Here is a 26,036-nt window from a genome sequence, read left to right on the forward strand (position 1 = left end):
ATCTCCCTCCTAAACAGACATACTGTTTTGGATACTGTTGGGGGAGATGTCTCATCAGGGGAAGGCAGCAGCAGTCGAGTTCATTGCACCATGGGTGGCTCTGCGGCACAGGAGGGAAGGAAAAGGAGTGGGAGAGCTGTAGTGATAGGGGATTCGATTGCAAGCGGAATAGATAGGCGTTTCTGCCGCCGCAAATGAGACTCCAGGTGGGGATGTTGCCTCCCTGGTGCAAGGGTCAAGGATGTCTCTGAGCGGCTGCAGGACATTCTGGAGTGGGAGGGTGAACAGCCAGTGCTTGTGGTGCACATAGGTACCAACGATATAGGTAAGAAACGGGATGAGGTCCTATAAGGTGAATTTAGGGAGATAGGAGCTAAACTAAAAAGTAGGACCACAAAGGTAATAATCTCTGGATTACTACTAGTGCCATGTGCTAGTCAGAGTAGAAATAGGAGGATATTTCAGATGAATATGTGGCTTGAAAAATGGTGCAAGGGAGAGGGATTCAAATTTCTGGGGCATTGGAACCAGTTCTGGGGGAGGTGGGACCGGTACAAACAGGACGGTCTGCACCTGGGCTGGACTGGAACCAATGTCCTAGGGGGAGTGTTTGCTACTGCTGTTCAGGAGGCTTTAAACTAATGTGGCAGGGGGATAGGAACAAGTGCAGAGAGACAGAGGGGTGTAAAATGAGGGGATAAGCAAAAAGTAGTAAGGTGAAAAGTAAAAGTGGCAGGCAGGCAAATCCAGGGCAAAAATCAAAAAGGGCCACTTTTCAACATAATTGTATAAGGGCTAAGAGTGTTGTAAAAACAAGCCTGAAGGCTTTGTGTGTCAATGTAAGGAGCATTCATAACAAGGTGGATGAATTGAATGTGCAGATAGTTATTAATGAATATGATATAGTTGGGATCACAAAGACATGGCTCCTGGGTGACCAAGGATGGGAGCTCAACATCCAGGGATATTCAATATTCAGAAGGGATAGACAGGAAAGAAAAGGAGGTGGGGTAGCGTTGCTGGTTAGAGAGGAGATTAACGCAATAGAAAGGAAGGACATTAGCCTGGAGGATGTGGAATCGATACGGGTAGAGCTGCATAACACTAAGCGGCAGAAAACGCGGGTGGGAGTTGTGTACAGGCCATCTAACAGTAGTAATGAGGTTGGGGATGGCATTAAACAGGAAATTAGAAATGCGTACAATAAAGGAACAGCAGTTATAATGGGTGACTTCAATCTACATATAGATTGGGTGAACCAAATTGGTAAGGGTGCTGAGCAAGAGGATTTCTTGGAATGTATGCGGGATGGTTTCTGAACCAACATGTTGAGGAACCAACTAGAGAGCAGGCCATTCTAGATTGGGTATTGAGCAATGAGGAAGGGTTAGTTGTGCAAGTCGTTAATCTTGTTGTGCGAGGCCCCTTGGGTAAGAGTGACCATAATATGGTGGAATTCTTCATTAAGATGGAGAGTGACATAGTCAGAAACAAAGGTTCTGAACTTAAAGAAGGGTATCTTTGAACATATGAGACATGAATTGGCTAAGATAGACTGGCAAATGATACTTAAAGGGTTGACGGTGGATATGCAATGGCAAGCATTTAAAGATCGCATGGATGAACTACAACAATTGTTCATCCCAGTTTGACAAAAGAATAAACCAGGGAAGGTAGTGCACCCGTGGCTGACAAGGGAAATTAGGGATAGTATCAAGTCCAAAGAAGAAACATACAAATTCGCCAGAAAAAGCGGCATACCTGAGGACTGGGAGAAATTCAGAGTCCGGCAGAGGAGGGCAAAGGGCTTAATTAGGAAAGGGAAAAAAGATTATGAGAGAAAGCTGGCAGAGAACATAAAAACTGACTGTAAAAGCTTTTACAGATATGAGAAAAGAAAAAGATTGGTTAAGACAAATATAGGTCCTTTACAGTCAGAAACAGGTGAATTGATCATGGGGAATAAGGACATGGCAGACTAATTGAATAACTACTTTGGTTCTGTCTTCACTAAGGAGGACATAAATAATCTTCCGGAAATAGTAGGGGACCGAGGGTCTAGTGAGATGGAGGAACTGAGAGAAATACACGTTAGTAGGGAAGTGGTGTTAGGTAAATTGAAGGGATTAAAGGCAGATAAATCCCCAGGGCCAGATGGTCTGCATCCCAGAGTGCTTAAGGAAGTAGACCAAGAAATAATGGATTCAATAGTGATAATTTTTCAAAACTCTTTAGATTCTGGATTAGTTCCTGAGGATTAAAGGGTGGCTAATGTAACCCCACTTTTTAAAAAAGGGGGGGAGAGAGAAACTGGGGAATTATAGACCGGTTAGCCTGACATCAGTGGTAGGGAAAATGGTAGAGTCAGTTATCAAAGATGTGATAACAGCACATTTGGAAAGCGGTGAAATCATCGGACAAAGTCAGCATGGATTTGTGAAAGGAAAATCATGTCTGACGAATCTTATAGAATTTTTTGAGGATGTAACCAGTAGAGTGGATTTGGGAGAACCAGTGGATGTGGTATATTTAGATTTTCAAAAGGCTTTTGACAAGGTCCCACACAGGAGATTAGTGTGCAAACTTAAAGCACACTGTATTGGGGGTATGGTATTGATGTGGATAGAGAAATAGTTGGCAGACAGGAAGCAAAGAATAGGAATAAACGGGACCTTTTCAGAATGGCAGGCAGTGACTAGTGGGGTATCGCAAGGCTCAGTGCTGGGACCTCAGTTATTTACAATATATATTAATGATTTAGACAAGGGAATTAAATGCAGCATCTCCAAGTTTATGGATGACATGAAGCTGGGTGGCGGTGTTAGCTGTGAGGAGGATGCAAAGAGGATGCAGGGTGACTTGGATAGGTTAGGTGAGTGGGCAAATTCATGGCAGATGCAACTTAATTTGGATAAATGTGAGGTTTTCCACTTTGGTGGCAAGAACAGGAAAATAGATTATTATTGAATGGTGGCCGATTAGGAAAAAAGGAGGTGCAACGAGACCTGGGTGTCATTGTACACCAGTCATTGAAAGTGGGCATGCAGGTACAGCAGGCGGTGTAAAAGGCGAATGGTATGTTGGCATTCATAGCAAGAGGATTCGAATACAGGAGCAGGGAGGTTCTACTGCAGTTGTACAAGGCCTTGGTGAGACCACGCCTGGAGTATTGTGTGCAGTTTTTGTCCCTTAATCTGAGGAAAGACATTCTTGCCATAGATGGAGTACAAAGAAGGTTCACCAGATTGATTCCTGGGATGGCAAGACTTTCATATGAAGAAAGACTGGATCGACTAGGCTTATACTCACTGGAATTGAGAAGATTAAGGGGGGATCTTATTGAAACATATAAAATTCTAAAGGGATTGGACAGGCTAGATGCAGGAAGATTGTTCCTGATGTTGGGGAAGTCCAGAATGAGGGGTCACAGTTTAAGGATAAAAGGGAAGCCTTTTAGGCCCGAGATGAGGAAAAACTTCTTCACACAGAGTATGGTGAATGTATGGAATTCTCTGCCAAAGGAAACAGTTGAGGCTAGTTCATTGGCTATATTTAAGAGGGAGTTAGATATTGCCCTTGTGGCTAAAGGGATCAGGGGTATGGAGAGAAAGCAGGTACAGGGTTCTGAGTTGGATGATCAGCCATGATCATACTGAATAGCAGTGCAGGCTCGAAGGGCCAAATGGCCTACTCCTGCACCTATTTTCTATGTTTCTATACCTTTCCCATTCATGTACCTTTTCAACTTGCTCTTAAATGTTGAAATCAAACTTAATCGGGGAGAAGGCCAGGGAGTGGGGCTGAGGAGAGGAAAAAAGTATCAGCCATGATTGAATAGTGGAGCAGACTCGATGGGCCAAATGGCCTAATTCTGTTCCTATGTCTTATGGTCCTAATCTAGCCAATTATTCCACACTCACACTCTGTCATTGTGGCAGACAGCCTGCCATTCTCTATGCACAGAAATGGATTGCATCAGAATGGCCAAAATGCACTTTTTGGTTCCACCACCACTAAATAGTTTCATGATGCATTTCTATTGTATAACAAGGAATAGCAGCTGGGGGTCGGATCATTTGTCTTCTTTCCCCACACGTATGACTCATCACTCAATCCACATATTATGAAACCCCACTGGTTTCCTTGGCTTCCTAAGTCTAGGGAATACCCACTCTGATCCCACCAAACCTGTAAGATTGAGATGGCTCTCCCACTCCAAACCCTGGTTTGTGTGGATGCTGTGTAATTTGCTCCCCTGTTACAAATTAGTACCAAGAAATAACAGACAGCATACTGCATACGATTAAAGGAATTATATTTATGAATCTTAACTAAAGGGTTAGTAAAGAAAAGGAAGAAAAAATCAAAAAGGGCCATTGTCCAAAGGGACAGGAAAGGAATAGAGGGTTATGGGCTGAGTGTGGGTCAGTGGGACTAGGTGAGAGTAAGCGTTCAGCACAGACTAGAAGGGCCGAGATGGCCTATTTCCATGCTGTAATTGTTATGTGGTTATATGGTTATTATAATTTAAAAGTCAAATATGCACAAGTTAGAGCTCAACTCTTCCAAGAGTCACACATATTCACCGATCTTTACTAGACCCTGGCACCTTGCTCCATCAAAACAGGGTCCCGCATCGGGTTGAATCCTATGACTGGTTCTCCCCAGTGTTTTCTCTCTTCATCTCCTGTTAAACAAAAAAACCAGGATCAACCTTGGTGTCCCTCACAAAACCTCCCCACTCCCCAGTTCCACCATCCTAACTGGGTGACAACATTCGTCAGCATCCCTTATCTTCAACAATAACCCATGCAGGCTGAAAGCAGAACAGACTGCTCTTACAGAATTCCTAAATGAAATACCTACAGCATAGTAGTAAAAATGTGAACTGGGGTGTTACATTTGTATAAGCATTGGTTTGGAATGCACAATGTTCAGACACAAATATCCCATGTGTTCCCTCTGGAACTGCCAGTTCATCAGCAGCACAACCTGGGTCATAGAGTCAGACACTACAGGGACACATGCTTTTACCCAACTGATCAATGCTGACCAGGATTATTCTCTGTACTATAGCCATTTACCTGCCTTTGGCCTGTATCTCCCTAAAAATTTCCTATTCATGTACTTGTCCAAGTACCTTGAAATATTGTTAATGTACCTGCCTCAACCACTTCCTCCACCAGCTTATTCCATATGCTGATCACTCTTTGGGTGAAAAAGTTGCTCCCCAGAACCTTAAAAATGCAGCATACATCATCATGGACCCTTTTCACCCAGGACATGTCTTTTTCTCAATACTACTATCAGATAGGAGTTACAGGAGTCTGAATATACACACCTAACATTTCAGGAACAGCTTCTTCCCCTCCATCATCAGAGTTATGAATGGATAATGAATACTATCTCACTATTTTTGCTCTTTTTGCACTATTATATATATATAGATATATATTTGTAAATTATAGTATATTTTATACATTGCACTGTACTCCTGCAAAACAACAGATTTCACAACGTATGTCAATAATAATAAACCTAATTCTGTTTCTAATTCTCAGGTTCCTACTAAATCTCTCATCATAAACCAATGCGCTCCAGTCCTTGATCTCCCAATCCTGGGAAAATGTTTGTTTGCATCCTCCCCATCAGTGCTCTTCATTGTTTATTACATCTCTATAATATCACACCATCCTCGTGCACTCCAATAAAAAATAGTCCATACCTGCTCAAGTTCTCTCCATAACTCAGGCCCTTATTCCAGGCAGCATCCTGATAAATCTCATATACAGTCTTTCCAGCTTGACAATGGTCCTCCCATAACAGGTTGACCAAAACCCAATGCAATAATCCCAAATCAACACACACAAAATACTGGCGGAGTGCAGCAGTTCAGGCAGCATCAAAGGAAATGAATAGACAAGCAACACTTCAGGCCAAGACCCTTCAGCAGGACTGGAAAGGAAGGGGGAAGAAGCTTGAATAACAAGGTGCGGGGAGGCAGATGAGTACAAGCTAGAAGATGATAGGTGAAGTCAAGTAGGTAAAGGGCTAGAGAAAAAGGAAACTTAGAGAAGAGAAGAGTGGATCCTGAGAGAAAGGAAATGAGGTGAGGCACCAGGGTGAGGTGATAGGCCAGTGAGGAGAACAGTTAAGAGGCCTGAGTTAAGCAATGAAGAAGAGGGAAGGGGGAGGGGAACATTACTGGAAGTTGGAGAAATCGATGTTTATGTCATCTGGTTGGAGAATATCCAGACAGAATATAAAGTGTTGCTAATCCAACCTAAGAGTGGCCTCCCTGAATATACCAATGCTCATTGTTCAGACAGATGAAGGCAAGGGTGCCACAATCCTCCTTGACCATCTTGTCTACTTGACAGGCAACTGTGCACAGTATTCCTAGGTCCTGCTGTCCTCCAACAGCCCCCAGCCCTTAGTATTCACTCTGAAAGATCAACCTTCATTGGTCTTCCAAAAATGCAACATCTCACACTTACCTGAATTAAACTCCATTTGCCATTCTTTGGCCCACTTAGCTTATCAAGATCCTGTTGCAAGTCCTGATAACAACAATGTAAATGTGAATAAATGTATATTAAACAATGGCTGTAAGAATCTGACCCATCTCATTTGTCAATTTTATCTCACATCTCAATCTGTCATGTCTTCTAAATAATAGGTGTGTACCCCATCCACAATCAAGATGCTAATGAGCTGCAACGTCCATCGTGGCTCAGACATATTGTTTCTTCGGTTCATTGAGATGGTTCTGGGGATAGCACAAAGAGTTAGCGACAGGTTAGGGTTTCAGGAGAGTGATGAGGGGAGTTAAAGTTAAGAAACAATAAATAGAAAAGTCAGGGTAGGAGCCAGAGACCAGGTCAGATCACTCAATGTTAGCGACCAGTGATTCCTGCAGACAGACATAGGGTTGGTAGGCACTGAGACATAGACTAGTGATCCCCATAGTCAATGGCCAAAATCGGCAGGACTTTTGGACAAGGGTGATGACCCCCAGTTTGGTGAGTCCACCCAGGTCAGCAAGTCACAGGATCGGAGTCTGTGCAGGCAGGAAGCTGGTGATTGCCCCAAGTTGGTAAGTCCTGAGGTTGCAGACGATATGTGTCGAAACTTTCAAGCCTGGAGTACAAATCCCTGTGATTAGTTAGTCCTGGGGTTGATAACAAGGTTTAAAATCTGAAGGTCAAAAAGCGAAGACAGTGAGGCTGGAAGTCGAGGACCAACAGTCAAAGCCCCTGGGTTGGCATGAGTGGATGTCATGGCCTATCTGGGGGAAAGTGAGTCCAGGCCATGGATGATAGTCCAGGTCAGCAAGTTCTGAGTCTGGCGGTCCATACGAGTACTGAAGCCGAGGCCCTGAGTTCAAAGTCCTGTAATCAGTGGGTCCTGAGGTCATACCAAAGGTCAAGAGGTCTGATGTCTACAAGTCCAGGCCAGGGACAGGAGGTTGGAGGTCTGTGGTGGCCTGGCCTGGAGTTGGAAGTCTGGCTATGTCTGTGTGATTGGGTGAGTGAGTATAAGGAAGAAAAGGGACTTACTTTACTGTTGTTATATATTTTTTGCAGATGTGTTGTTTGCATTGTCCTGCTGATTGTTGTGGGCATGCTACGTTGCCGCTGATATGAGTGGCGACACTTTAAGTTTCTCCCACCACATCCTAATCATGACACAAATGACAAATTTCACTGTATATTTTGATGGATGGACATATGATAAATAAATGAATCTGAAACATTACAGAGAATCCATCTCTGATGGTGAATTAATATTGTGTGTGCAGACAGATACAGAAACAGCGCAGGAAAGAAAAGTGTGCCTTTTATATGATTCAGCAATTTTCCTGCTATGATGCAGCCTTATAGTCAACAGCAAATGTCAATTTAATGAAGTAATCACAAAAAAAGTTATATGCTCTCTTTCTACCTTTCATGTGCTGTTATAAAAGATTTCAAAAATAACTCAGAGTTCGCGATGAAACATCGGAAATAAGGTCATTAAATAGCAAACAGTTTCATAAATGGAAGATCCTCTTATTTTGTAGCTATCAATTTGACTTCTGCATTGAATGACATGAGCCCAGCACATTGACTTGTATTACTGGGTGAGCACTGATCTGTGTCAGAACATTGTGAAGTTGTGACCATACTCACACAGAATTTACACAATTCCTTCAGTAAGATTACTAGAAATATTTATGGAACCTAGTCTTTCTGTGGTAACCATTTGTTGTGTGCTTGATATCAAATTTTGATTGCTTTGGAATTTTTTTTCTGTTCAGTGTTCTATTCGGATCTAAATTTTTGTATCTGCCTATGACATAAGAAAGGAGGGAATTCAGCCCATCTGTATTATGCTGGTTCACAAAGTATTGCCATCAGTCCCATTTCCCAACTTTCCAAACAATCCCTTCAATTGCCCCATCAATTGGAAATGGAATTGTTTGATTTTTGTTACATGCTCCGAGATATAGTGTCTTACATACTGTCCATACAGATCAAACCATTATTCAGTGTATTGAGACAGCACATGATAACAAATTTATAGAATGCAGAACAAAACATTACAGAAGAAAAGAAAATGCGACTAGAATGCAGGGTCATAACGAGGTAGAACGAGAGGTCAAGGTCAATTTTATCAAACTACTGAACCATTCGATAGTCTAATAGCAGCAAGATAGCAGCTGTCCTTGAATCTGCTGGGACATGGAGAGGGAAGAAAAGAGAACGTCTGGGGTGGGTAACACACCCACTGTTAAGTCACTTAAATGGAAATAGTAATTTGGCACTCTGAGTGAGTGACGTATATGGCAATAACGCAAACTTTCTATGTCCCATAAACAGTGATGTCCTTGATTTAATAAATCATTATCATGATTTATTTAAATCATTATTCTGGAGCAGACTGGATGGTCCAAATGACCTAATTCTGCTCTTTTGTCTTATGTCAGGGTTCATATAGATTAATCTCTCTTAAGGGTGTTGAAAACCCAAACTGCCACTTTCACAGACGAGGCAAATAGTGAGTAGATCATCTCTGCTAAAAAGATTATTTTTTCAAAGCAGCCTGAAGCATTGGTCTCCTCAAAACACAAACCCTGATTATGAAGTGGACCTCATAATAATCTATGACAATGAGTGGTCCCAAAGTCATTCAAATCAGCAGCAGTTATTTGGGCCATAGATCAAAAGACTGTTTGACATGAGTTCACACTTCCCTCAGTCAGTTAATTTTTGAAGGAAAGTGCCATGCTTTCAGTGTGCAGATCTCCTCAGTCTGCTGTAGGATCCAATTCCTGTTGTTAACCCATTAAATTCAGTCATACACATTGAATGCATCAACAATCATGCAAGATATGCTGGGGAAATACAGTCATAGAGGCATGGATTAATACAGCACTGAATCAGGCCGTTCAGCCACTCATGATCAAAATGGCCATCTAAGCTAGTTCGATTTACCCATCCTTGGCCCATATTCCTCCCAGCCTTTCCTATCAATACATCTACCAAACTGTCTTTTAAATATCCTCAATTTTGTGAATCCTCAATTCTGTGCTCAGTCCACTGCTGTTCACTCTGCTGACCCACAACTGTACTGCAACACACAGCACGAACCACATCATCAAGTTGACCGATGACACGACTGTGATGGGTCTCATCAGCAAGAACGACGAGTCAGCTTACAGAGAGGAGGTGCAGCGACTAACGGACTGGTGCAGAGCCAACAACCTGTCTCTTAATGTGAACAAAACAAAAGAGATGGTTGTTGACTTCAGGAGGGCACAGAGCGACCACTACTCGCTGAACATCGATGGCTCCTCGGTAGAGATCGTAAAGATCACCAAATTTCTTGGTGTTCACCTGACGGAGAATCTCACCTGGTCCCTCAACACCAGCTCCATAGCAATGAAAGCCCAGCAGTGTCTCTACTTTCTGCGAAAGCTGAGGAAAGTCCATCTCCCACCCCCCATCCTCATCACATTCTACAGGGGTTGTACTGAGAGTGTCCTGAGCAGCTGCATCACGGCCTGTTTCGGAAATTGCACCATCTTGGATCGCAAGACCCTGCAGCAGATAGTGAGGTCAGCTGAGAAGATCATTGGCGTCTCTCTTCCTGCCATCATGGACATTTACACTACACGCTGCATCCGCAAAGAAAACAGCATTATGAAGGACCCCATGCACCCCTCATACAATCTCTTCTCGATCCTGCCGTCTGGGAAAAGGCTCCAAAGCATTCAGGCTCTCACGACCAGACTATGTAACAGTTTCTTCCCCCAAGCTATCAGACTCCTCAATGCCCGAAGCCTGGACTGACACCTTGCCCTACTGTCCTTTTTATTATTTACTGTAATGCCTGCAATGTTTTTGTGCACTTTATGCAGTCCAGTGTAGGTCTGTTGTCCAGTATAGCTTTCTCTGTTTTTTTTTATTATGCAGTTCAGTCTAGTTTTTTGTACTGTGTCATGTAACACCATGGTCCTGAAAAACGTTGTCTCATTTTTACTATGCACTGTACCAGCAGTTATGGTCGAAATGACAATAAAAGTTGACTTGACTTGACTTGACTTGACTTGAATTGCTTCCTCTGGTAGCTCATTTCATCCATTCACCACCCTATCTGTGAAAAAATTACCTCATAGGTCCCTTTCAAATCTTCCTTCTCTCCCCTTAAACCTATGCTCTCTAGTCCACTTCTCTCTGCTTTGCCTGGGAGTTAAAAAAGAGCATGTGCCTTCTCTCTTCATATGCTCCTAGTGATTTTACACACCTCCATAAGATCACCCTTAAGTGATCTGTGCTCAATGATTGTGCAAACTCTCCTTGTAAGTAATTTGGGTTTTTGAGGTCTAAAACATACTCATAAATCTTCTTTGCTTAAAGACATTGTAAAGACATACAGGGTGACTAAAAGTCTATAGCTGTTTCACCAACATCTTGTACAACTGCAGCATAATGTCCTAAGTCCTATATTCAATTACCTGACTGATGGAGGCCTTCTTCACCAGCCTATGATGTTACTTTCAAGAAATTACGTACTTGCACTCCTAAATTCCTCTGTTAATGTTGAAAATTAAGCCACTTTTCTGGCAAATTATAATTGGAGGAACTTGGTGCGAACCTATGGCTTTGGGTGGTATGGTAGTGTTGTGGTGAGCGTAATGCTATTACAGCACCAGTAACTTGGGTTCGATTCCCTCCACTGCTTATTCCAGCTTCCTCACCACCGACTCAACCTGCAAGTTAACCTTCAGGGTGTTCTGCACAAGGAATCCCAAGTCTCTTTGCATCATAATTCCTAGATTTTCTCCCCATTTAGAAAATAGTCTGCACATTTATTTCTACCACCAGAGTGCACAACCATGCATTTTCCAATGTTGCATTTCATTTGCCACTTTCTTGCTCATTCTCATAAATTATCTAACTCCTTCTGCATCCTATCTGTTTCCTCAACACTACCTACCCCTGCACCAATCTTCGTATCATCTGCAAACTTAGCAACAAAGCCATCTATTCCATCATTTAAGTCATTTATATACAGCATTAAAAGAAGTGGTCCCAACACCGACCCCTGTGGAACACCACTGGTCACTGGCAGCCAACCAGAAAAGGATCCTTTTATTCCCACTTACCTCCTCTGACCAATCAGCCAAATCTCTGACCACATTAGTAACTTCCCTGTAATACCATGGGCTCTTAACCTGGTAGGCAGCCTCATGTGTGGGACCTTGTCAAAGGCCTTCTGAATGTCCAAATATACAACTTCCATGCATCCCCTTTATCTATCCTACTTGTAATCTCCTCAAAGAATTCCAACAGGTTCATCGGGCAGGATTTTCCCTGAAGGAAACCATGCTGAATTTGCACTACCTTGTCCTGTGTCACCAAGTACTTCATCACGTCATCCTTAACAATTGGCTCTAACATCTGCCCAACCACTGAAGTCAGACTAACTGGTCCATAATTTCCTTTCTGCTGCCTTCCTCTTTTCTTAAAAACTGGCATTGGAGAGACATTTGCAATTTCCCAGTCCTCTGGCACCATGCCAGTGTTCAGTGATTTTTGCAAGATCATTTCTCATTATTGTTGAAGATAAAGGATGATGTGGAATGTGTACCATCCAATTAGCAGGAGGTTTTCTTGGTGGGGGACAATAAGGTTGAGCTTGGGATTTTGTTCGAGAGGAGATGAAGAGAGAAGAGGCTGGGGAGAATTGGTCGTAGGTTACGACCCGGTGGGATACATGTTTGTTCGAGATGGATTGCGAGTGAAGTTCAGAAGGTGTTGTGTGCTTTCTCGTTGACCGAGTGCCCAATGCGTGAGTGACAGACACGTTGGAGATGAGGTCCAACTTCTGCACATTTGACTGTTTAATTAGAATGGGCCCTTTCCATTTTGATTTTCTTTACTAACCCTTTAGTTAAGATACATGAACATAATTCCTTTAATTGTATGCAGTGTACTCTCTGTAATTTTGTGGCATTAACTTGTAACAGGGACACTTGTAATATTAACTTGTAAATGACACAGCATCCACACAAACTGAGGTTGGGGTGGGATCAAGCACCTCTCAATCTCTGAAGTTTGTTGGGGCTGGAGATTGTCTTCCCTAGACTTATACAGCCAAAGAAACCAAGGTGGTTTAATTGTGGGACTCGTCTGGGATCGATTTTGTTGGATGCTGTGTGATTGCCCTGAGCATTGATCCAGTTGCCTGGTTGTTAAGTCTGTGTTAAACTATTGTTCGGTAAAGTGATTCCGATACTTGGTTATGGATGCTGCAGGGGTGGAACGGAGGTTTGATAAAATGGTGGGCAAAGACTTTGTTCTAGTTCAGACTAGCATTGATGGAATGACAGTTGAACTGCCTGGTACTAGTGGGGCCCCGGGAGAAGGGGGGCATGCTTCCTGAGAGGAGGGGAGTGAAGGCGAGCGTGCTGAATTGGAAGCTGAGTTCTCCGTAGCTGGGGGCAGTGACTTTAAGGACAAGTTGCTCTCGTTTCTACAGAGCGAGGGGAAGGCGAGGTCTGATGTAGAAGGTCTGTTGAATCCTCTAGCGAGGGCTGAGCATTTTGAGTTGATGGTGGCCCTTACTTCCCTGACGAATAAATGGAAAACTGCCCAGGTTCAAAGTCCCAGCTATCGTAGACTCAGCCTGTTCTCAGGAACAAAGCCCACCCCTAAAGGAGAAAAGGAGTATGAGACTTGGGCAGAGCAGACCTCTCAGTTGCTGGATGGCTGGCAGTGCCCTGGTGACGAGAAAACAAACACTGCTTGGTTGAAAATTTGAAGGGCCAGCTGTTGACATAGTGAGATCCGTAAAGACACAGAGCTGCTTTGCTGCCTCTGCAGCCCACATTCAAGCGCTACAAAAGCTGTTTGGCGCGATGATAAGCCCATTGGAGCTGATGACGGGGCTTCAGAACATGTATCAGGAGAAGGGGGAGAAGCTTTCTGCCTATATTTTTCAGCTAGAGAGGCAGCTAAATTGATTGTGGCGTAGAGGGGCCATTAAAATGGTTGAAGTGAATCTGTTAAGAAATGGGCCCAGTGGTGAAAGGCACCCATTCACCGTACCTGATCACTTGGGGTCTCTGAATGTCTCGTAAGACACGTCCCCCTGCCTCATTTGTCGAGCTGATCAGAGAAGTAAGAGAGGAGAAGGATGCAATGGAGGCACGGGAGACCTCCGTCCGCAGGGTACAGTCCTCAGTAGAGGTTCCCGTTTGCTGAGGTGATCACTGATAACCCACCATGGGGAGTGAAGGAGCTCGTGACAGAGTTTAGAACTGAGATGTCCCAGCTGTTATCAGCGGGTTCGGTTTCCCCGTATGATAGATGTGATAGAGAAGCAGAACCCTAAGGGGATGGACTACGCAGAGGGCTGCTAGTGGCCGGGGTCCTGCGAGAAGGGGAGCAGCAGATATTGTCTGTTATAACTGTGTTGAAGAGGGACACTTCGGGCAGCAGTGTGAACGACGGGACACCCCTCGGAGAATGAGCCCCGGGTGCCTAAGCGGAGAGACCCAGTGAGGGAACGGTATGGTATCTCGGGGTAACACCCTAAAGGAAAAACCCTATTCCTGAAGGCTTTGTGGGGCCAAGCTCCAGTGTATCACTACAGATAGAGGGTGTTTATGCTACAGCCATACTTGACAGCGGCTCTTAGGTTACTCTGCTGTACTGTTCGTTTTATAACCAATATTTGACACATTTACCATGGACACCACTCAGTACGCTAGAGATCTGGGGTCTTAGTGTGGATGACTATCCGTACGATGGTTACTTGTCATTGAAGCTGGAGTTTTCGGAGCAAGAGGGATCCGAGTTGCAGGCGGGGTTGAGTGATAGACCGAGCGAGGTCTCGCCGTATGTGTGTATGGCCTCCGTCGGTCGTGGTTGACCATGTGTACTACACCTCTGGTAGTGATTGGTCTCGCCATATAGACCTGAAGTATCCTGAGGAGTATCTGAAATTGATGAAGTAGATGATGGGGTAAGGAGGTCTCAAAGAATCAGGAGACCCCCTGATAGGCTGGCCTATGTAACACCGGGAAAACAGTGTTACGACCATCCCCCGAGTGAGATCGGAGACTACCATTTACAAATGGATTGGGGGTTCTGACATCCCAAAATTCCTTTGCAAACAGTGTTATTAATGATGGGATGACAAATTATTTCAAAGTCAGGAGGACGTGACTATTTTGGTGGGAGGAGAGTGTGATGCCCTGGTTCATATTTTTTACCATATTTCATTTTGGCAGTCTGCGCAAGCTGTTTGTTTTCATATTTTTACTGTTATACTGTATTTATTTCATTTTGTGCTGTCCTGCTTTCAGCTTGTTTGGGCTCTTGTTGAAGATAAGGGATGATGTGGAATGTGTGCCATTCAGTTAGTGGAAGGTTTTCTCAGTGAGGGACAATAAGGTTGGGCTTGGGGAGATGGAGAGAGAGATGCTGGAGAGAACTGGTCGTAGTATACGATCCGATGGGAGATCCACTTGTTCGAGATGGATTACGAGCAATGTTCAGAAGGTGGTGTGTGCTTTCACGTTGACTGAGGGCCCAGTGCGTGAGTGACAGAGAAGTTCAAGATGAGCTCCAACTTGTGCACATTTGACGGTTTAATTAGAATGGGCCCTTTTCTTTTTGTAATCCTTTACTAACCCTTCAGTTAAGATTCATAAATATAATTCATTTTATCATATGCAGTGCACTATCTGTTAATTTGTGGCATTAATTTGTAACAGGATACCAAATGACACAGCATCCACACAAACGGAGGTTTGGGGTGGGATCAAGCACACCTCAATCTCACAAGTTTGGTGGGGCCAGAGACTGTCTTCCCTAGACTTATGCAGCCAAAGAAACCAAAGTGGTTTCACTTGTATGCCCTTTGTTTTACTTTTACAATAGCTTTGACTTCCCTTGTCAGCCGTGGTTGTACTATTTTACTATTTGAGTATTTCTTCATGTTTGGAATACGCATGTCCTGCACCTTCCTTATTTTTCCCAGAAACACACACCATTGCTGCTTTCTTTCCAATTTACTTTGGCCAGTTCCTCTCTCATACCACTGTAATTTTCCTCACTTCACTGAAATACTGCTACATCAGACTTCACTTTCTCCCTATCAAATTTCATATTGAACACAATCATACTGTGATCATTGGTTCCTAAGGGTTCCTTTACCATAAGTTCGCTAATCGCCTCCGGTTCATTACATAACACCCAATCCAGTATAGCCGATCCCCTAGTAAGCTCAATGACAAACTGCTCTAAAAAGCTATCTCTTAGGCATTCAACAAATTCACTCTTTTGACATCCATTACCAACTTGATCTTCCCAATTGGCCTGCATGTTAAAATCTCCCATGACTACCCTAATATTGCCCTTTTGACTGGCCTTTTCTATTTCCTGTTGTAACCTGTGGTCCACTGTTGGGAGGCCTGTATATAACTGCCATCAACGTCCTTTCACCCTTGCAGTTTCTTAACTCAACCCACAACGATTCACCATTTTCTGATCTAGGTCACATCCTTCGACTGATTTGATGCCATTCTTCACCAGTAGAGCTACACCATCCCCTCTGCCTAGCTTCCTATCTCTCCGATACAATGTGTAACCTTGGGCAATCAGCTCCCAACTACAACCATTCTTCATTAATGATTCCTCACACATTCCAAAGATGGGTTAATAGGTTAATTGATCACATGGGTGTAATTGGGTGGTATGGGCTTCTTGGGCCAGAACGGCCTGTTACCATGCTTTTATTTCTAAAGAAATAAATAAATAATAGGCACAGAACTCCAAATGGGTTTTAAGCACAAATTATGGATGGAAGAAAATTTAGAAGGTGTCTAGTTTCCGGACAGTTTCATGCTCAGTATTATAAATCAAATTTATTGGATTTTTCCTAATGTGTCAATTTGCACATGTATTACAATTATTGCTTGAGTAAATCCTGCAGCATCTCAGTTGGTCATTGTCATAGAATACTACAGCACAGAAATAGGCCACTCGGTCCATCTAGTATGTGCTGATCTATTAATCTGCCTCATTCCCATTTACCTGCATCTGATCAGAGCCTTCCATACCCTTCTCATCCATATCCTACTTATCCAAATTTCTCTTAAATACTGAAATTGAACTTGCATTCACCATTTCCTCTGGCAGCTCATTCCACCTTCTCAGCACCATCTGCGTGACGAATTTCCCCATCGTGTTCCCTTTAAATATTACGCCTTTCACCCTTAACCCATGATCTCGAGTTCTAGTTCCATCCAACCTCATTGGGCAAAAAAACCTGTTTGCATTTACCTCATAATTTTGTATACCTATATCAAATCTATTCTCATGCTTCTACATTCTAAGGAATAAAGACCTAACATATTCAACGTTTCCCTATAACTCAGATCCTGAAGTACTTGCAACATCCTTGTAAATTTTCTCTGTACTCTTTCAGTCCTATTGACATAGTTCCTGAAGGAAGGTGACCAAACCAGTACAGAGAACTCCAAATTGGGCTTCACCAATGTCTTATACAACTTTAAAGGACAGAACATGGTCTGGCATCAGTAATGTGCAGGGAATGTGTTTTGCATACTTTCACCACATATTGTGTTATATCACCCTTAGCTGGCTTCATGCTAATGCTATGATTACCTGTGCTGAGTCTGGATTGCTCTCCTGGAGAGAAGGATCATTTTCTGTAGACTTTAGTCAATTCCCTTCATTATTGTAATCATCTCAATCAGATCAGTCTTTAACCTCCATGCACCCTGGGAATATAGCTTAAGCGTATCGAACCTGAGGACTGCATAACCAATCGTAAAATGGTTCTCTGTATCTGGCATCTGAATTACTGGTGGAGTTTGCTCAACTTGTGTTTTTTTTGTTTGAAACCTACCCTCATGTTTTGCCTGTTATTAGGAAAACGTAATCATCGAATATACATTTATTAAAATCTAATCCTATTTAAAGAAATTTAGTCATGTTTAAAAAAGGCAGGAATAAGTAAAATGTCTTGACGAAGGGTCTCGGCCCGAAACGTCAACAGCGCTTCTCCCTATAGATGCTGCCTGGCCTGCTGTGTTCCACCAGCATTTTGTGTGTGTTGTTGTTTGAATTTCCAGCATCTGCAGATTTCCTCGTGTTTACTGTTATAATACGTAGTGATTTGAATTACTGTCGCTTTCCCGTCAACTTGGACTTGTTTGGCCATTCTCCTCTGACCTCCTTCATTCACAATACATTTTCATCCACAGAACTGCTGCTCACTGGATTTTTTTTTTTGTTTTTATTTTGCACCATTGTCTCAACTCTAGAGAGCATTGCGTGTGAAAATCCCAGATCTGCATTTTCTGAGATTCTCTAAACAACCCCATGAGGCACAAACCATCATTCAATAGCCAAATCCACTTAGATCACAGTTTTTCCCCTATCCTGATGCTTAGTCTGAATGACAACAGAACTCTTGACCATGTCTTTTTGCATTGAGTTGCTGCCATGTCATCGGTTGATTAGATAGTTGCTTTAACAAGCCGGGGTACAGGAGTACCTAATAAAGTAGCCACTGAGTGCACAATGACAGTAACTCATTTGTGAAACACTTAATTGTGAAAAATAATGTTAGATATAGGGTCATCAAACAAAAATACATCAAATAATGATTAATCATAATTTTTTTTAGATTTATTGCTAGTAATTAGAACCTTTAGCCTAACTCATCCATGCCAACTATATTGCCTACCTGAATCTATCTTATTTGTCTGTATTTGGCCCCTTTCCATCTAATTTTATCCTATTAAGCTGTCCAAATAACTTCTAAACATTGTTTCTGTACCCACATTCCAGCCACATTCCCGTGGCAGCTCATTTCATATACCTACCACCCTCTGTGTGAAAAAGATAACTATACAAGCCCCTTTCAATGTCCCATTTCACCTTATATTTCTGCCATTTAGTGTTATATTCCCCAATATGGAGTTGGGATGTTATGTTGAAGTTGTAGAAGATGTTTGTGAGGCCTAATTTAGAGTATTGTGTGCAGTCCTGGCCACCTACTGACAGGAAAATTATCACCAAGATTGAAAGAATACAGAGAAAATTTACAAGGAGGTTGCTAGGACGAGGACCTGAATTAAACTAAAGTTGAATGCCGAAATGTTTAAGGGTAACATGACGGGAGACGTTTTCATTCAGAGCATGGTGAGAATGCGGGATGAGCTGACTGTTAAAGTGATGGATGAGGGTTTGATTTCCACAATTCTGAGAAGTTTGGGTAAGCACATGGATGGGAAGAGCATGTATGGTTATGGTCCAGGTGCAGGACTAGGATGAATAGTATTTTGTCACAGACCATATGGGCCAAATGGCCTGTTTCTGTGCTACAGTGCTCTATGACTCTATGACTATTAGACTCCCCTATGCCACTCACCTTATCTATATCCCTAATGATTTTATGAGTCTCCATAAGTTTGCCTATCAGCTTCCTGTACTCTAAGGGAACAAATAAAAACAGTCTATCAAGTCTCTCCCTGTAGTTGAAGATGAAAAGCCCTTTTTGAGAGTACTGCTTAACTGAACAGTGCTGTTTCATTATTACAGGAGCAGGTGGATGGTCCCCATTGGATTCGAACAAATACCAATGGTTACAGATAGATCTGGGAGAGAGAACGGAGATTACTGCCATAGCAACCCAAGGCCGATATGGGAGCTCAGACTGGGTGACGAGTTATGTGCTGATGTTCAGTGACACTGAAAGAAACTGGAAACAATACCGGCAAGAAGACAACACTTGGGTAGGTAATTTACATGAAATTATTACAAGTCCGTACTAATATCAAAAATGATTGGTGGTTTTAAAGTTCCTTTCTGAACGTAAAATTGCAAAGCGGTCCATGTGATAGGAACACAACACTTTTTTTCTGAATCCTTATGAACATTATTGACCTTTTTTTTTTGCTGTTTGACCAGTGGTGCATGAAATAGGTCAAGCAGTATATGACTGATTTGCACGTGCACCCAAGGCACAGTCGGAATCATAGAATGTGAAATATCAAACCGCTGAATTATATTTGGCGGGATAGTAAACTTGATGCAAGACCTTAGAAATATATCAAAAGGTCTATTTCTGTGGTTTAAAAGAGGTGCTCAATCATTTTCAGTCTTCGTTGTTCAAGGTATACTTCTTTGCTGACAGCTTGCCAAAATATTTCCAGAAGTCATTACATTATCGGCTACTGTTATATCTCATGTGGAAGTTGAGCCTTCCAACATGAGTTTTATGAGGGAAAAATTTATGTCAGGTTTCTTGCTGAAGTGAAAATATTTAAAATGGAGGTGTGGCTTGTTTTTATTCACTATCAAGGAGAGTGTTGGGAGCATTGGCAATATTTGTTATTTGATACTCTGGAGGTGCAACATTTGGAGATATGCAGCATTACAGAAAGATACTCAATGAACATGAATGCGTGGTGGCAGACAATTGACGGTGTATTCAAACCCAATTAGCAGCACTTTAGTGCAATCACTTGAGTCATGTATGATATTCTCTTAAGGGACTGTCTATTGCTGGGTACTCAGGTGTCTGTAGAGGCCGATTCGGGATCCACGTATGCTGGTGTGGTGTGGACGCAAGTAAGTGCTGGATATGGTTAGTGCTTGGGTCTTTTGATTGCTCAGTCTCTCCTTTTGCAGCTGCCGCTTGTTCTCTGTGGCACAGCAGATGTTGTTCGCAGGTAGCACAGCTCCCTCTTGAACAGATTTCCTCCAAGTATATTTGTTGACTGCAATGTCTTCCTAGTTTTAGATGTCATGTTGAATTTCTTCAAATAGATTTTGATATTATCTTTTGAGACATTTCCTTTCCAATCAGAGGCGCACTGACCTTCAATTCTTTCAACATAGTCAGATTAGTGTGTTGTCTTTGCAGCCAAGTTTCCTTTCATTGAATCAAAAATGTCTAGTTTTGCACAATATTTTCTCAAGTATGACCATGAACTAATAACGTCCTATCATTTTAATTTTCCATTCCATTCTCTCATTGACTTCATTACTTTAGACCACTTACACTGTTCTAATGAAGCCCAATGAAAGCTCAAGAGCAGCACCTCATCTTCCTCCTCAGTTAGATTACAGCATCCGGGATTCAACACTGAGTTCATCCATTGCAGATAATCAACAATTATTTCAACTTTTGATTGTTTTCTCTCTTTCTGCTGGCAGTGTGGCATACGTGTTCATTTCCTCCAATGTGAATTTCTTTCAAATATTTTTGTTATTCACCAATCATTTTCCATAGCTCCATCACCTCTTCCCTCATTTAATATCTGCCCTCTCTAACTGTATTACAAAATTTCCTTCATGTTCTTGTCACTTGTAACTCTTCCTCTAGCCACTTTCCTGGTTTACTTCTAACCTTTCCTAGTTCTGAATAAAGGTCATTGACTGGAAAGGTTAGCTCTCCATGTGCAGCCTGACCCACTGAGATTCCCAGTCTTGTTGGTTTATTTCAGTTTTCCAGTATCTGTAATCATTTACTTTTGATGTCAATAATGCTAGATGTATGTAATTTGAGACAAGATGTCAAGCAGTCTGACATCATGTTCTGCGAGAGAGGGAGAAAGAGACAGTGTATGTGTGAGAGAGAGGGCAACTGATAGAGTGTGTGTATGTGTGAGAGAGAGGAACACATGCAGAGTGAGAGGGTATCTGCGTGTGTTTATGAGAGAGGTCGAGTGAAAGAGTGTGAGAGAGAGAGAGGGAGAAAGAGAGAGAGAGGTAGATGGATAGATGCATCAAAGAGATACAGTGAAAAGAGGTCATGTATGTGTATGAGAGAAGGTGAGAGAGAGGAGGGAAAGAGGGAGAGAGGGAAAGAGAGAGATGAATGGATAGATGCTGAAAACCATGCACTACAGAGATACAGTGAATGGAAGCTTGTGAAAAACTCATTTAGTATCAATGGGAGAATGTAGTGTAACACTAATCTGGCATTGTAACACTTATCCTGAACCCAGATCAAGCTGATAAGGGTGTCTGGGAACTGCCATTTTAAGAAAAGCACAATCGTATAATTGTCAAAGCATGAACTAGCACCTTTATATTCAAAGAACTTTCAAGTCTGGTAAGAAAAAAAAACTTGCTTATACAATCCTGGAAAGTTAAAGTCTAAGTTCAGTTTGACTGGAAGTGGTGTGCTGCAGTGATCAGTACTGGGTCAATGATATGGATGATAATTTGGTAAAATGGATCAGCAAGTTTGTGGATGACACCAAGGTATTGGGTATAGTGGATGGTGAGGAAGACTATCAAGGCTTGCAGTGGGAATCAGATCAGTTGGAGAAATAGGGTGAAAAATGGAAGATAGAATTTAATGCAGCCAACCGTGAGGTGTCGTACTTTGGGAAGAGAAGCCAGGGTAGGTTTTACATGGTGAGCAGCAGGGCACTGAGAGCTGTAGTAGAACAGAGGGAACTGGGAATCATTATTATCATATGATTGGTCTTGACCATGGTTGTTCTTAGCAAATTTTCTACAGAAGTTGATTTCTATTGCCTTCTTCTGGGCAGTATCTTTACAAGGTGGGTGACCCCAACCATTATCAATACTCTTGAGAGACTGCCTGTTTGGCTTCAATGGTCTCACAACGAGGAATTGTGATAATTGTGCTCTTATAAAATATTGAAAGGTATAGGTAAGATAGAGGCAGGAAAAATGTTTCCTCTGATAGGTGAAACTATAACTAGGGGACATAGCCTCAAGATTTGGGGGATTAGATTTAGGATGGAGATGAGGAGGAACTGCTTTCCCCAGAGAGCGGTGAATCTGTGGAATTCTCTGCCCAATGAAGCAGTGGAGGCTATATAGAAGGAGTAAATATAGTTAAGACAAGGTTGGATAGATTTTTGCACAGTAGGGGAATTAAGTGTTATGGGGAAAAGGCAGGTAGGTGGAGATGAGTCCATGGCCAGATCAGCCAAGATCTATATGATCTTATTGAATGGCGGAGCAGGCTTGATGGGCCGGATCCTGCTCCTATTTGAATCTGGGAATACAGATCCATAATTCTTTGAAAATGGCATCACTGGTAAACAGGGTTGTAAACAAAGCGTCTGGCACGTTGGCTTTCATAAATCATAGTACTGAGTCAAGGAGTTGTGATGTTATGTTGAAACTGTATAAGACATTGGAGCATTGTGTGCAATTTTGTTCACCTACCTACAGGAAAGATGTAAATAAGACTGATAGAGTGCAGAGAAAATTTACAAGGGTGTTGCCAGGACTTGAGGACCAGAGAAACATTGAATAGGCTAGTACTTTATTCCCTAGAATATAGAAGATTGAGGGGAGATTTGATAGAAGTACAATATATAAAATTATGAGGGATATAGATAGGGTAAACGTAGGCAGGCTTTTTCCACTGATATTGGGTGGGACTACAACCATAGGTCATGGGTTAAGGGTTAAAGTGGAATGTATAAGGGAACATGCGGGGAATCGTCTTCACTCAGAGGGTGGTGAGAGTGAGGAATGAACCACTAGTACAAGTAATGGATGTGGGTTTGATTTCACCATTTAAGAGAAATTTCGATAGGTAATGTACAAGGATTGGAGGGTTATGGATATCTATGATCTGGGTGCAGGTCAATGGAAGTAGGCACAGACTAGATGGACTGAAGGGCTTGTGTCGGTGCAGTAGTGTTTTATGACTCTATGACTCTAAGTATGGTGAAAGCAGCAACAGATGTTTTGTACCCGAAGTCCCTTAATACATGACACCTCAGATGACATACTTCTAAATTGTGGGGGTCCTGTTCAAGAAGAAGAAAAAAGACAACTTCCAGAATATTGAAAGGAAAATTATACAAAAGAGGGGATGTCAGAGACAACTGGGACTAACCATCCCTGGAAAGGGGACCCTGCTTTCCGAGGTCATCGAAGACTTCCCATCCTCATTGGAGTGAGCCTGGACAGTTCATCTCACACTGGTAGCTTTTGAGTACATTCTGTGGGTTCTACAATTTGTCATGAGAAGACCAAAGACACAGAAGTGAAATTAGGCCATTTAGCCGATTGAGTCTGCTCCACTATTCCATCATGGCTGATTTATTATCCCTCCATTCTCTTGCCTTCTCCCCTTAACCTTTGATACTGTGACTATCGAACAACCTCCCAAACTCTGCTTTAATTATACTCAATGTCTTGGCCTCCACAGCTGTCAGTGGCAATGAATTCCACAGATTCACCAGCTTCTGGCTAAAGAAATTCTTCCTCATTTCTGTTCTAAAGGGATATATTTCTATTTTGAGGCTGTGTCCTCTGGTTCTGGACACACCCACAATAGAAGTATCGTCTCCAAGTCCATTCTATCTAGGCCTTTCAATATTCAATATTTTAATAAAAACCCTCTTGTTCTTCTAAGCCCAACAAGCACAGGCCCAGAGCCATCAAATGCCCCTATACATTAACCCTTTCATTACTGTTGGATCAGTAAATCAAGTGTGAAGTTATCAGAAGTCAGTGGTTTGCAAGCACGTTCTGTCAAGATGGCGCCAGCATACATCTTCCAGATGTATATTCAACATCTTCCAGATGTATGTTCAACATCTTCCAGATGTATGTTCAACATCTTCCAGATAGCTCACAAAAATATCTTTTCTACTTCCTTTTGTTTCATTTTCACCTTAAATGTGTTTCTGGGATTGTTAGTACCTACGATTTAGTTTGGAGAGCAATTGAGTAATCCAGCACTTTGCTGTCTCTGAGAAGATGTGTCTGCATTCTCAAATAGCCTTGATGCGAAGAAACTTCACAACAGGGCACGAGCCAATGTTTGACTCCATTTGGATGATTAAAGCATTGAGGAAGATTGAGACATGGAGGTGAATGCAGACGGTGAGCGAGAGTTCAGCGCTGACTGCCTTTCTTTTGATTGGTGCCACGGAGGAGTCTGTGAGTGGCCGATTGCTGTGTGGCTCACTGTGGCAGGCGGGTAGGCCACTGCTGTCCCTCTCTTTCGATGAATATCGGTAACATTGAAGGATGGCATCGTGGTTCTGTGGTTATGGACTGTGCACTTTTTCAGACTTATAGTTTTTATATTCTGTGTTTTTTATTGCTCATTTATTTTCTGTTTTGTTGTGTAAGGGGAGGATGTTGCGAAGTTAATGTTCATTTGTGTTCTGTTAGTTTTTTTTTGTGCAGGAGTGGGGCTGTTTTTGGTGTTCAATGCTTCTGTTCTATATTGTCTTGGAGGAGGGGTTTTGGGGTTGATGATCAAGATGCCATTCTTTTTTGTGCTAAATCACTTTATTGTGTGGTCACTTTATTACGTACTTAATAAAATGAGTTTTCAGTGTATGGTTTGGTCTTCTGCTGCTGTAGCCAATCCACTTCATGGCTGGTTGTGTTGTGCAATCAGAGATGCTCTCCTGCACACCACGGTTGTAAGGCACGGTTATTTGAGTAGCTGATGCTTTCCTATTAGCTTGGATCAGTCAGGTTGTTCTCCTTTGACCACAGATCTGCTGCTCATTGGATGATTTTTTTTTTCATTTTTTGTACCAATCTCTGTGAACTTTAAAGACTGTTGTATCTGGAAAATCCCAGAGATCATCAGTTTCAGAGATACTCAAGCTACCCTGTCTGGCCATAGCAATCACTCCACAGTCAAAGTTACTTAGATCACATTTCTTCACCATTCTCACATTTGGTCTAAACAACAACTGAAACTCTTAACTACGTCTGCATGTTTTTTATGCATTGAGTTGATGTCACCAGATTGGCTGATTAAATATCTCATTAATGAGCAGGTGTATCTAATAAAGTGATCATTAATATGTACTTTATCTAATAAAGTATGTTTGTATGTACGTAGAAAACGTTCAATGTTTAAACATATAAACAATGAGACATTTGAGACTGATGCACCATTCATCAAAATCACCTCAACAATATTTTGGCTGATATTCCACCTCAACGATATTTTCATGCACAATCCCAAAATCCCAGAACTCCCAGACCTCCTTGATATCCAGAGATCTCTAAATCTCTATGACTAGGTATCCATTGTCATTGGAGATAGAGAATTTCAAAAGTTTAGCACACTCACTATAATAAAATTTTTCCTCATTTTAATCCTACATTGTCAAATTTCTATTCTAAAACTCTGACTGCTCAACTAGGAAAAGTATTCTCCTTGCATTTGCCTTCTCTCATTCTTCCATACTTTAGAGAATCCAGGCCCAGACTACTCAATCATTGTTCATAAGATAAACCCACCATCCTGAAAATCCACCTAATGATGGGTTGTATACTCCAGAGACTTGCAAGACCTTGAATCTGGAGCAACAAAAAATCTACCTGAGGAATTCAGCAAATTGGGGGATTGAACAGGGTGAGAGTGTGGAGGGCAGTTGTCAGTGTTTTGCATAGGGACTGATTATTACATCATTATTAGCACATAATACTCCTAGAGGTGTCTCAACAAGGCCTTAGATATATGTGGTATGA

General features: G+C 42.1%; 1 protein-coding gene across 3 annotated transcripts in view; it reads left to right on the forward strand.

The window, feature by feature from the left end:
- LOC140714304 (contactin-associated protein-like 5) overlaps positions 1-26,036 on the forward strand; it is a 1,942,527-nt gene that overhangs the window by 229,869 nt on the left and 1,686,622 nt on the right. For 2 of the 3 annotated variants that reach the window (XM_073025413.1, XM_073025423.1), the window contains exon 3: positions 19,128-19,321. In XM_073025413.1, coding sequence (XP_072881514.1) covers positions 19,128-19,321 — 194 coding nt within the window. Of the gene's footprint in view, positions 1-19,127; positions 19,322-26,036 lie in introns of those variants that run through there. The other variant, XM_073025434.1, reaches the window with a different exon arrangement.

This window comes from Hemitrygon akajei, chromosome 2 (genome assembly GCF_048418815.1).
Source record: "Hemitrygon akajei chromosome 2, sHemAka1.3, whole genome shotgun sequence".
Lineage (NCBI taxonomy): Eukaryota > Metazoa > Chordata > Chondrichthyes > Myliobatiformes > Dasyatidae > Hemitrygon > Hemitrygon akajei.